Consider the following 12,595-nt stretch of genomic DNA (forward strand, 5'->3'; position numbering starts at 1 on the left):
CAACTATATATTGCCTTCATTATTAACACACAAAGATACATGCAGATACCACACACACACTGAACTGAAATTTATTTCAGCAATTTGAACCAAAAATAATTTAAGTAAATGAATGAATGAATGAATGAATGAATGAATTTAAAACAAAATATGATTACGATGCTGTTGTTCATTTGGCTTCCTCGAGGTAGTGGTGACATCAGTGCATGAACTCAAAGAACTTATTATTTAATTATATCATTCCGCCGAAGCCAAGCAAAGCTCTATAGTTACTCAGAGGATACTAAATTACAGGGATGCCAACCAAATATAATGGGACAGTTATATAGGAAGCGGTCTAATTTAAAAAGCAGATTTTCCCAACATACAGATATGTCATCACTGGTGCTATTTAAGGCTTCATGTGTACTTTGCAAACCAATACTGGTTTTATCAACATACAGGTATGTCGTCACTGGCGCTATTTAGGGTTTCATGTGCAAACCGATAATTGTTTTACCAACAATAAGATACAGGTATGTCATCATGTATGGCTTCACATACAAACCAATAATTGTTTTACCAACATACAGGTATGTCGTCACTGGCGCTATTTAGGGTTTCATGTGCAAACCGATAATTGTTTTACCAACAATAACATACAGGTATGTCATCATGTATGGCTTCACATACAAACCAATTATTGTTTTACCAACATACAGGTATGTCGTCACTGGCGCTATTTAGGGTTTCATGTGCAAACCGATAATTGTTTTACCAACAATAACATACAGGTATGTCATCATGTATGGCTTCACATACAAACCAATAATTGTTTTACCAACATACAGGTATGTCGTCACTGGCGCTATTTAGGGTTTCATGTGCAAACCGATAATTGTTTTACCAGGTATGTCATCATGTATGGCTTCACATACAAACCAATAATTGTTTTACCAACATACAGGTATGTAATCACTGGCGCTATTTAGGGCTTCATTTGCAAACCAATACTTAACTTATCAAGGCAGATCAGGTCAACCCTTAATCATAGAATTTCTTGACCAGGGGTTCTCAATTATATTTACTCACAGGCCATGAGGACCAAACAAATTTCAAAGACCTGTTTAATGGCCAAATACATCTATAATCAAATTAAGTAATTCTTGGCCAAACTGGAACATGCGCGTTGCGGTCATGTAGTGTACTAAGCGTGTACCACAGAGGTCGGTATACACAAGAGTCGCATTAGTGTACATGTTCACGTAACCACCTTCAACTCATTTGCATAAAATTGGATACCAGGATCGTATTCTGATTCGTCGTGCCTTCTAACCTGTTCTAATTAGCATACTTTTGGATACCTCCATATTTGGTATTACCTAATTAATTATTTATACCTCTATGTTGTTTACATAGTGACGCTATTAGAGCTGGTCACTTCACAAACATCCGACGAACGAACGCTTATAGTTTTCTTTCTATTACTGTTATATCGTGAAATACCATATAGCTGACGTGTTAGTCGAATATGATAGGAAAATATTTCTGGTGATGACCCCATGTTCACATTGGCTAAATAAGCTGTATTTTCGCTGGAAAGGGGCCGGGACGAGCCGGCCATTTTGTTTGCAAAACGCACGTTCTCCCCCCGCGCTACCCGGAAGTGGCAGCACCAGAACAAATGACGCCATTTATGGATTTCAGCCGAACGTTACGTTCACTGCCGTGCATCAGTATACGCATCAGCGTATCTAGGTTTTACTAAAGTAAAACATCTTTGGTGTGTACGCAGTGTAAGGCGTGTGTATATTTTCTTCTGTACCACCCTCTATTCGTGTGTGTTTATCGCGGAGCCACTAGCGTTCACAGTGTTCCAGTTTGGCCAAGAATTACTTAATTTGATTATAGTGTTGCTATGTTTACTGCTCAAAGGCCAACCACAATTGGTCTGCTGGCTGTATATGGCCTGCAGGCCGCCTAATGAGAACCACTGTCCTAGACACACAGATAAATACTTACAAAAGTAGGGATGTTCCATGGCTTCCCTGGCCGTGAGTCTTTCTTGGTGGTCATAGCGCAATAACTTGTCCAAGTAATCTAATGCTTCTGGGCTCACCAAATGCTGATTCTCACTGTGTACAAATCGCTCCCAACGTTTCCGTGAATGCCTGTAGATGGTTGACAAACAAATCACAAAGATGTTAGAAACTTAATAAAAATACAATGTAATGTGAATTTATAATGCGCAACATCTCCACCAGTGTTATATGCCTCTAAAAAGTTACATTGAAACTTTTTAGAGCATTTAAACAGGATATTAAGCAGGGAGTTTGATTCGGGATTAAAATAATTAAACAATTTTGTAAATTATGCAAATTAGCTCATTATAATATTCATATAATACACCCCACATGCATCATCCATTTAATATCAAACGCCACAGAAAGTTTAAAGGCAATCAACCAACCCATTAAACCCAAAAGGGTGATCGGTACCATAAAATCAGATCTCAAACCACCAGATGTTTGCTACCATTTAGCAATTCACAATTCAGTCAACTAGGGACCATTCAGTTGGTGTGATAAAGAGAGTCACCACAATAGAGCTGTAAGGGAGAGGATCCCAGGGGCAATGACAACTTCAAAAATTTCATCAGGTGAAGCTCCTCCATATGCTACATTTCACCAGTTTTTTCCAAACCATATGCCTTACCAGTTCTGTTAAAATATTGCTCAAGAGTTTTGAATTGTAATGCAAATGGATTACCTAGATAGCATATATTGCGATGCACGTCTAATGAAATATGAAGACCGCCAATTGCTAATTCTACACCAAGTCACATCACTATACGCCTTACCAGTTCCGAGAAATCATGCTCACAAGCTCGGATGGATTGAGTGACGGACTAACCACCAGGAAACATAATGCCTCCGGTGGAGGCATAAAAATAATAAACAAATATTAGTTTCATGAAACTTCATGCTGATAGAAACATGAATAGCAAAGTGCAAATAATAGTTTTCATGAAAGTTGAAGGAAAAAATTAAAAAGTTGTAGAAAATGTTCACAATAGTCCCAAACAAAAATGTTTGGTAGACTCATAACCGGTGCGATCTTACCTTTCCGATGTTGATTAAGATACTTCTTGCATCGATCCCGAGATGCGGAAAAACCAATAGTCATTTTGTCCCACATAAATGAATAAATAACAAAACCCCCGATCCCCGAGTGGACTCACCCATCCGGTGACGTCACACACGATAATCATCCCTTATCCGACTTGGGCAGCCCCTACTCGCCAAACTTGTAGGGGCGGCGGGTCGGGATAATCAACATCGAAAGGTAAGATCGCACCGGTTATGAGTCTACCAAACATTTTTGTTTGGGACTAGACTCAGTACACCGGTCGATCTTACCGCTTCCGATGTTGATTAAGATACTTCTTGCATCAACATCTTAAAGATCGAACTAGCAAGTAACCGACGGATGGAGGTACAAGATTGGCCAGCATCTGATAAGGATCGGGAGTGGGTAGCATGGTAATCGCGAGGTCAAACTATTTCCCCCGGCCGGAAACAGAAAGACTACGTGAACAGACAAAAACCCCTGAACTGAAAGTGCAGTGGTTAAGAATAGAAACACTGGTTCTTACCATGTTGGAATTCTGATTGTCCGCGAAAACACCTGATACCCAACCACCATGTTATCTCCCCAGAACAGCCCTGGTGAACTTATCGCCTGGTCGCTGGTTTACGCTTTTGTAGTAAACCGTGGAAAAGGACGACGGGTTCTTCCAGGACACAGCCTGACAAATCTCTTCAATGGGGACCCCCTATGGTAGGCCCACGATGATGAGATAGATCTGGTTGAGTGGGCCTTGGGGCGGCGTCTTTTTTACCGCCCCGAGTCCACTAACACCTGGACCAGCCACCGTGCCAGAGTCTGCTTAGCGGCTGGACCGTGCGGTTCTGCGTGGGTGATAAATAAGCGGTCATGAGCCCCTCTTAAGGTTTGTGTTCGGCCAAGGTAGTGCTGTAGCGCCCTCACCGGGCACCACAACCTGTCTTCGGCTATTGACGAACCCTGCCCAATACTGGGTAGGAAGAGGGGCGAGTGTCGGAATGTACTTCGCTCATTTTTTGCAAGGAAATCCGGGCGAAGAAACAGCGTCGCTCCGTTGTTAGTAAATACGGAGGCTGACTTTGAGACTGCGTGCAACTCCGAGCAGCGCCGTCCGGCCAACGCCAGAAGAAAGGCCGCCTTAAGAGTGACGTATTTAAGGGTCGCTTTTGACAGGGGCTCAAAAGGGGACCCTTAATATACTCCAAGACTGTGTTGAGGTCCCATGGAGGGACCACCTTCCTTTCGGGCGGGCGCTCGTTGAACATACCGTCGAGAAGAAGACTTAGGGACCCATCTGAATTGATAGTCGACCCGTCTTCAAATCCCCGATGAATCGAGAGAATGGCTGACTTATAGTTGGCTATCGTTGCCTGCTGAAGTCCTGACCTGAACTTTTCTGTCAGAAAATCTGCCACTAGAGGCACAGGGGCTCTAGTGGGAGATGTATTTCTCTCATCGCACCATGCGTAGTAGGGAGCCAAACGCTGACTATACGTGCGGAGGGTAGACTCGTCTACCCCGGCGATGAGAGAAGCAGCTTCTGATGAAAAGCCTCCCTCCGCCGCACGCTCCCTGATAAGGGCCATGCAGCTAACTGCAGGTGCTCTGGTGGTAGACGTGGTACCTCTCCTTCGTGCATCCGGAGTAGATTTGGTAACTCGGGGAGGACTCGCGGCTGTGCCGCTAGTAGAACCACCATCGGTCGAAACCACAGGTGCTTCGGCCAGAACGCTGCTATCAGAATCACGTTGCAATCCTCCCTCCCGATCTTGGTCACCACCCTTGCGAGCAGTGAGATCGGGGAAAGCGAAGCAGTCATTCCTCCCCAGTCTCACGGACAGAGCGCCCACGGCGAATGCCTGTGGGTCTGCGACCCTCGAGCAGTACACCGGCAGCTGATGATTTCGATGAGATGCGAACAAATCTATCGTGGGGTGGTACATCACCGCGAAGATCGCCTGGGCGACCTGCGGAGCAAGGGACCATTCTGTAGGTCCCGACACCTTTCCTCGTGACAGATCGTCCGCGAGGATGTTGGTGACTACCGCTATGTGCATCGCTCTCAACGTAATCTGCCTGGCCTTGCACCACCCTATCAGGCGTAGTGCGTGCAGGCACAACCGTGGTGACCTGGTGCCCCCTTGTCTGTTGAGGTAGGCCACCACGGTTGTGTTGTCTGTTTGGACAACGATATGAGATCCCACGATCACCTTCTCGAAATGCTGGAGAGTTCTCTCCACTGCCCAAAGTTCGAGAAGGTTGATATGGAACTCCGTCTCCGTGGCCGACCATAGGCCCGAGACTGAGTCCCCGTGGATGTGGCCCCCTCAGCCCAGCTTTGACGCGTCGGTCGTCACTACGTGACGCACCGCTGGTGCAGGAAACCTGACACCTTGAGTCAAATTGGGCTGATGGGTCCACCACCAGAGTTCCTCTCGCGCGATCTCCGTCTACCGTAGCGCAAAAGGCCTGTCCAAAGAGTAGCCCCTGTCCCACCGAGTCTGACTTCTTCATTGCTTCAGCAAAGTCGGAGCCGTAAGTTGACTGGAGGGACAGACAGGCATTCTCCGGCGGCGAGATGACATCCTATGGGCTAGGCCCATAGAACTCTCGTTGAGGTTAGCTGTTAGCACCGCTAACAGATTAACCTCGCGAAGAGTTCCGACGCTGCCCGTGGTCGTTCGCTACCTTCCTACCGAGGTGCTCGGCAAGCGTGGTAGCGACGCTAGAGACTCTGATAAGCGAGCGTGCTCGCTTAGATCGATGAGCTTTAGCTCCTCCTCCCACTGGGGGGAGAACGACCCGTGCGCCTTGGCCGCTAGCGGCAGGCGCTTGGCAACGTCTGGATCCATGTCAGGGACCCTGAGGTAGGTTTCAGTAGTCCTCCTGCGAAACACGCAGTGGAAGCGCAAGCACGCGGCGTCGAAGCTCCAGCGAGCCTGACAGCCCTACGAAACCTACCCTTGAGGTCCGCCGGGAATGCAAGTGCGGGCGACCCTTGTGTGGACGCGCTAGCTGGGCATCCTACTGAAAAGATGCCCTGGTCCTCCTGAACGGACTCCTCCTGAGAGAAAGCCAGGCCCAAACCTTGGGCCACACAGCTCATCACCTCAGCGGTGTCCGCAGGCAGACCATTGCTAGCGAGTTCCTCACGGGGAAGCGGGGGAAGGATACCTGAAGCTACCTGCACAGCCTCATCAGACTGTGAGTCGCTACTGGTTTCATCTTCCGACTCCTTTCCCTCGCCTTCAGACTCTGACTCACTCTCTGATGAGGAAGAGATCTGACGACGGGCATCTGAAGGTGGACAGGAGGTGTCGCCACCGTGTGGCTAGCCAACTGAACACCAGCAGAAGAGGGAGTACTCCGCCAGACCCCGAGATGCTAGCCATAGCACCCGGGATCCGCGACGCTCTCGCTGCTGTCGCCTAGCCATAGCAGCGCGCGGCCTACCTGAGCTGTATCAGGGTTAGCCACTCGCCGCCCAGCCTGGGTAACAGCTGGTGGTACTGCTTGCCCATCGCTAGGCGGCACTTGCCACGGTGCTAGACCGTGGAAGAAACCACCCTGCGGCGGATACCACGGGCATACCCTGTCGGTAGCTGACCCTGAAAGGATCCGCCACCAGGGAAACCCCATGGAACGGTAGTACCAGTACCGCCTCCCCCTGTTGCCACAGAGACTGTGGCAACCAGGACGAGTACTGCGGTACCTGCGTGGTTGTAGCGTAGGTGCCCGGTAGGGCTCCCGGCTGCGTACCACTGTACCCCTGCCTCACAGCGTTCCCCCGCTAGGGGATCAGGCCGTGTGTATGGGTACCCCGCTATACTGGCTGTCCCTTGGCTAAAAGGAGCTTGCCTAGTATCACGGGTAGCTGAGCGTGTATACCCTCGATCAGTCACCTCGCTACCTGAATAGGCAGTATCAATCAATGGAGCCATGCTCCGCTGAATAGATAGTGATCGATCATAAGAGGGTAATCGACCCATTGACTGTAATGGATCACCCACGCTCTGCTGGCTCTCGAGGACATAAGTGGGTTGTTGATCAGCCAGGCTGTTCAAACTACCTACCCTAACCTCTTGAGCCTCGCCCAAGGTCGCTGTGTGTGGCGGACCACTCACGGCAGCTATGGGCGCGTGCATAGTGGCTACCACTGAAGTCGAGCCGTAGCTCGCCTCGGTAGCTGCCACCGCTTGCACTTGGGTCGCTGTCCCGTGAGAGACTGCGAGCCCAACCCCGGTATAGCCGCTTAGCCAGTCCCGGAGGACAGCCGGCAGCCATTCCAAGGCCCAGGGTGTCACTCGGCGGTCCCGCCATGGAACGCTGCCGGGTGACAACCCCAGTTGGTTCTGCTAAGACGACACCCGGAGCGGTAGCCCCGGTATCGTCTCTGCTAAACCCATGCACGCGTTTCATTCGACCCTTGCGGGAACGAAAGCGTGCTGCGTGCGTGGATCAACCCAGGCAAGCCCGGGTTCCACTGGCACGCTGCGTGCGTGACCGCCGAGGCAAGCCCGGAGGTCCGTTCGCACGCTGTATGCTAGATTCAACCCAGGCAAGCCCGGGTACCCTTTTGGCATACTGTCCGTCGCCGGCTACTTCGCGGGTGCTAGACCCGCTGTTCGCCAGCAATAGACGGGTGTCCACCTGCAAGAAACTCGCTAGAGATCTCACTGGTAGACTGGTACTCGCCTGTTAGGGCAAGTACCGCCCTGCTGCCTGCTAGTTACTAGCTTAGACGTTAAGTCAGTGCTTTCGCTGGCTGCTAGGCCTTCGGGCTCGCTAGCAGTCCCCGGAGGGTCCGCCTGCTTGCCCGGGACCGGAGCCCCAGAGGTTACCTTTTAGCGTGGCCCTTGCCCGTCCGCTAGTACCTACCATATCAATCTTACCTGTAGGCTTCTGTTTCTTGGTCTTCGCTTTTCTGTCTGTGTCAAGACCCAAACGAGCGCTACTTTCTAAACCCTCGAAGTGGATGTCCGATAAGCCTATGCAAAAGGAAGCACACTTATTTGATTTAGAGCAATCCCTGTGGGTGTAGCAGAGTGGATGCGGGTCCCACTCTGCCACAAGGGAAGGGCATGATTGACAAGGCCTGGACATTGTAGTAATCGGGAGCGTATAGCACTACCCCCCCCGAACACAAGCTCAAGCCCAATAAACAGACCCACACGCACAGTGGCTGACGCTGATGTAGTGGTATGATATAAAAATATATGTACAAAGGGATGAAAAACTGAAAACCTTTTGGTATAGATTTGTCAGGCTGGTCCTTCGAAACCCACGAACTCTTAGCAGTAACTCGTCATCAGACGCGCACTGAAAGATATAACGATAGAGCACACCATAAACATAGCGATAATCACTCACCATACATGTATACACAGTACTGTACAAACATCTATTGTAACTTACTAGTCTGCTATAGTTGTTTTACGTGAGAACAAAAATAAAATGGCGTCCTAAGGGCGGCCATTTTGAAAACGTGTGTCCCGTATATGAACGGAAACACTCATACAAGCTAAGTTTTTGGATCGGTGTTGTCACTTTTCTAGCCGAAAAATGTCGTCAAAACTATCTCCCTAGCGTACTATACTGGTTGGTTTTTACCTCAGGTGTAACAAACAAACTGTATATCTCGTCCTTTGGTTCGTAATGATACTTAGCGTTGGTAAAGAAAAATCCACACGTCTATCTCATCTAGAAACCAAGGAGGATAAGGGATGATTATCGTGTGTGACGCCACCGGATGGGTGAGTCCACTGGGGATCGGGTTTTTTGTTATTTATTCATTTATGTGGGACAAAATGACTATTGGTTTTTCCGCATCTCGGGATCGATGCAAGAAGTATCTTAATCAACATCGGAAACGGTAAGATCGACCGGTGTACTGAGTCGGTATAATATGCAAACTTATCAAGAGAAATGGGCTAGTATTCCAGTTGAAATCCACACACCCCTTATGCAATATATTTCTTGTTTATGAATAAAACCAATAAATATTGAAAGACAAAAAAAATACATGACCACACATACATCTCCCACACAGGGAGTGTGAATTTCAAATGGGACTACCTGAATAGGTGAATCAATTTGAAATTCACACTTTCAAGGTCATGTCTTCCATAGGGAGCATGTGGATTTTGACTGGAATAGCCCAATGAGGCTAATGTTGCTAATATTGATTGAGTCATTGATAAAAACAGCTGATGCATTTTAATGGTTTACTTTTTTTTTAATGTCTAACATCATTGGCCAGGTTTGTGCAATAGCTAAATACCAGCAATTACTAAATGTTTATACTAGGATTTGGGCAGGTAAGCTTGTCCTTACATATCACAATGTTCTGTTAGACTGGTCAGGAAACTGGCCCGAGAAGACTACCATGGTGTTAACCTTCTGTCCAAGGAGACACTCACCTTCCTAATATATCATTGAATCTGGGGTCCAATTCTATCTGGTATTTGTCGAGGTACTCATATAGCTCGTCTGTACCCAGCACTTTGGCGATACGCACCAGCTGATCGTAGTTGTCATGACCATGGAAGAAAGGTTCTTTCCGGAATATCATGCTAGCCAACATGCACCCAAGGCTCCACATGTCCAGCGAGTAGTCGTACAACTGTGAAGGGGGCAAAATATCAAAATAATTAAAATATTAGTCTCTTACACAGCTAAGAATCTAAGTGAAAGGAATAGTTTAACACAGCATGCAAATGTTGATAGCAGACTATTAAGACTGGGAGTAATACTGGGGAAATCAAGTCCTGCTTGAAATTGTGATACTGATTACTGGGTACACAAACCAGCTGCCTGATACCTGAAGGGATATATTTACTTGCCCTGGACCAATCTGGGTGAAAAGTTTGCCTGAAAAGATATAAACCTGGTCCTTGTGGTCCCTAGCCACAAAATTATAAGAGGCCAGATATCAGTGCTACATATACACAACTGTTCGGAGACCATTAAAAAATAAGTGCATATTTCGCACTCCACTTTGACTTGGTCCCTGATGATACTTGTACCCCGGGTACCCGCCCATAAATTACATGTACCCAGGCACAAAATTACCCAAAAATCACAGCCTTACTGATTATTCATGTTCATTGAAATGAATTAAACAAATAAAAAGTTGTGGCAAGATTTTAAAATATTGGCTGCCATCCAGAACGTTTAGGATTAGGATATAAGCAGTAGGATTATGTCAGGAGTATTGTAGTGTTGAAATCAGCCCTCGAATTAAGGATCTGAAGGGGCACGGCAACTTTTTTAGGGCAAGTTGATAATTGCCGTGGATTTTCACTGAAAAGGCAAGGCAGCACGGCAATTTGTAATATTTCAAAAGGGCATCAAGGCAACTGTTGAAAATTTGAGAAGGGCACCAAGGCAATTTTTCAAAAGCGAATAGATGCATTACCGTCAGCTGAATTCGACACCAAAGTAAAATTCGACTCTCAACTTTACACTAAAACTAACCTGATTGCTTAAAAACCTGCTTTATAATACAGTTTAATTTACTTAAATTTTGCGATCCCTAGTTCTGAGCTGCAAAACTGACTCGAAATGTAGCGATGAAACAGCTGTAACTTTGGTAATAATATTGATCAAATTCGCCGGGATAAAAACTATTTCGTGCAAAACATATCTAGAGATGGGCTCACATGTACAAGATAAGACGATACCGGAAGGGTATCGCCATCGGTTTGCAATGGGAAGTCAATGTTTGATAATCGAGAGAACAATTGATTTGCCCAGCGCTCAGATTTTGTTCATGACACGAGGTCAAGGACGCTATAGTTACTAACAGCGTTTCTGATTGGTCGATAGTATGTTGAAGGTATTTCTCTGACCAATCGAGAAAATGAAATCAGATTTCTAGTAACCAGATAATGTATAAGCCGATGTGATTGGCTGAATATGTAAGCTTACGTAGGGGTAATGAATATTAATTCACAACAAACTATTGTGTATACTGTGATTGATAGCTGGGTTACGATGCTCAAAATAGCGATCGTGTTCAAGATTTTCGATTTAATTTTCCACAATTTTGCTGGGATTTAACCAGTACTTGTTAATGATTTTATAATGAAGGGGCAGGGCTGGCCGGCCAGGGCACCCACGGCAACTTCGTTTAGGGGCACGGCAAGTGACTGCCGTCGGTAAAGGACATATTTTGAGGGCATTGCGGCAATGGGGGTGGGCACCCACGGCAATATGCCGTCGGTGCCGTGGGTTAATTCGAGGGCTGGTTGAAATAAGGTAGGATTGAGATAAGAATTGTCAATAGAATGCCTAATTATTAAGATGTTACTTTTTACTTATTCCACACAACAAAATGGAATCTTTATTTATTCAAGGTTTATTCGCTAAGTGCTATTATTTGAAAGCAAAGGCTATTTAAAACATAATAAGTTACACAACTTGGAACACACAGGGGTGCACATGAACGGGTGGGCATACAATCATTCTCCAGTTTATAAAATACAAGTCATATTGACTCATCTGCCATTGTACTCACCTGATAATCGACAAGTAGTTCTGGACCTTTGAAGTACCTTGATGCTACTCTCACATTATATTCTTGACCTGGATGGTAGAACTCTGCTAAACCCCAATCAATTAGCCGTAGCTGTTAAATGAGTAACAAATTATATACATGCTTAAATACTGGGTATTACTTGATTTACACATAGATTTATGGCGAAGAATAGAAACTAGTACTTCCAAAACTTAAATACATCTACCGTATTCGTTCCAATAAGCGCCCATGTCCCAATAAGTGCCCACCCAGGGCATTTTCAATTTACTAAAGGGTACCATTAATGTTGAAGTGACAGATAGATGTCGATACAGTGAAATAGCTGCAGGACTACCGGTACAAGTCCTGCGTAAACTTGTAATACATTTTCTGCATCAGAAAAGATATTAGAATGTCTCAGGACCCTTATTGGAATGAATACGGTACATGAATCCATTGCATCTGATGGAAAACTAGACTAAAGTCAGACTATCTTCACTAATATCATGCACGATGCCAAGAAATTACCACTTCAAATAAGCATTATTACGCATATTTAGTGGAAATTTTGCATTTTTTCCAAGCTGAATGAACATTAAATTATTGGGCAAGTAAGATTAATAAAATGAATCAGATGGGTGCTTAACCCCAAAAGTTGAAATCTGTCGTCTGCAGGCAACCTCCGCATGGTGGAGAGAGTTAAGTGGACCTACCTTCCTATTTTCGTGATCTATCATAACATTATGTGGTTTGACATCTCGATGCATGATACCCATACTATGACTGTAGTCGAGTGCCTGATGGAAACAATACAGAAAATCAATGAAGTTTTTAATATTTGTTGTCAGTTTACAAGTGAAACATTTTATAATTCATGTAAGCATGTCTTACTAGCAAAATTAAAACAATGTATAAACACTTGTGTTTAATTTGTTATTGTAATAGGTTATTTACATCACATACATGCAAGTC

General features: G+C 45.8%; 1 protein-coding gene across 2 annotated transcripts in view; it reads right to left on the minus strand.

Moving 5' to 3' along the window:
• LOC140136138 (casein kinase II subunit alpha) overlaps positions 1 to 12,595 on the minus strand; it is a 40,590-nt gene that overhangs the window by 11,521 nt on the left and 16,474 nt on the right. For both annotated transcript variants that reach the window (XM_072157843.1, XM_072157844.1), the window contains exons 6-9: positions 12,337 to 12,420; positions 11,624 to 11,734; positions 9,525 to 9,727; positions 2,002 to 2,150 (exon numbers count right to left, since the gene is read on the minus strand). In XM_072157843.1, the coding sequence (XP_072013944.1) occupies positions 2,002 to 2,150; positions 9,525 to 9,727; positions 11,624 to 11,734; positions 12,337 to 12,420 (547 nt within the window). The remainder of the gene's footprint in view (positions 1 to 2,001; positions 2,151 to 9,524; positions 9,728 to 11,623; positions 11,735 to 12,336; positions 12,421 to 12,595) is intronic.

The sequence above is a fragment of the Amphiura filiformis genome, chromosome 16, assembly GCF_039555335.1.
Source record: "Amphiura filiformis chromosome 16, Afil_fr2py, whole genome shotgun sequence".
NCBI classification, from domain to species: domain Eukaryota; kingdom Metazoa; phylum Echinodermata; class Ophiuroidea; order Amphilepidida; family Amphiuridae; genus Amphiura; species Amphiura filiformis.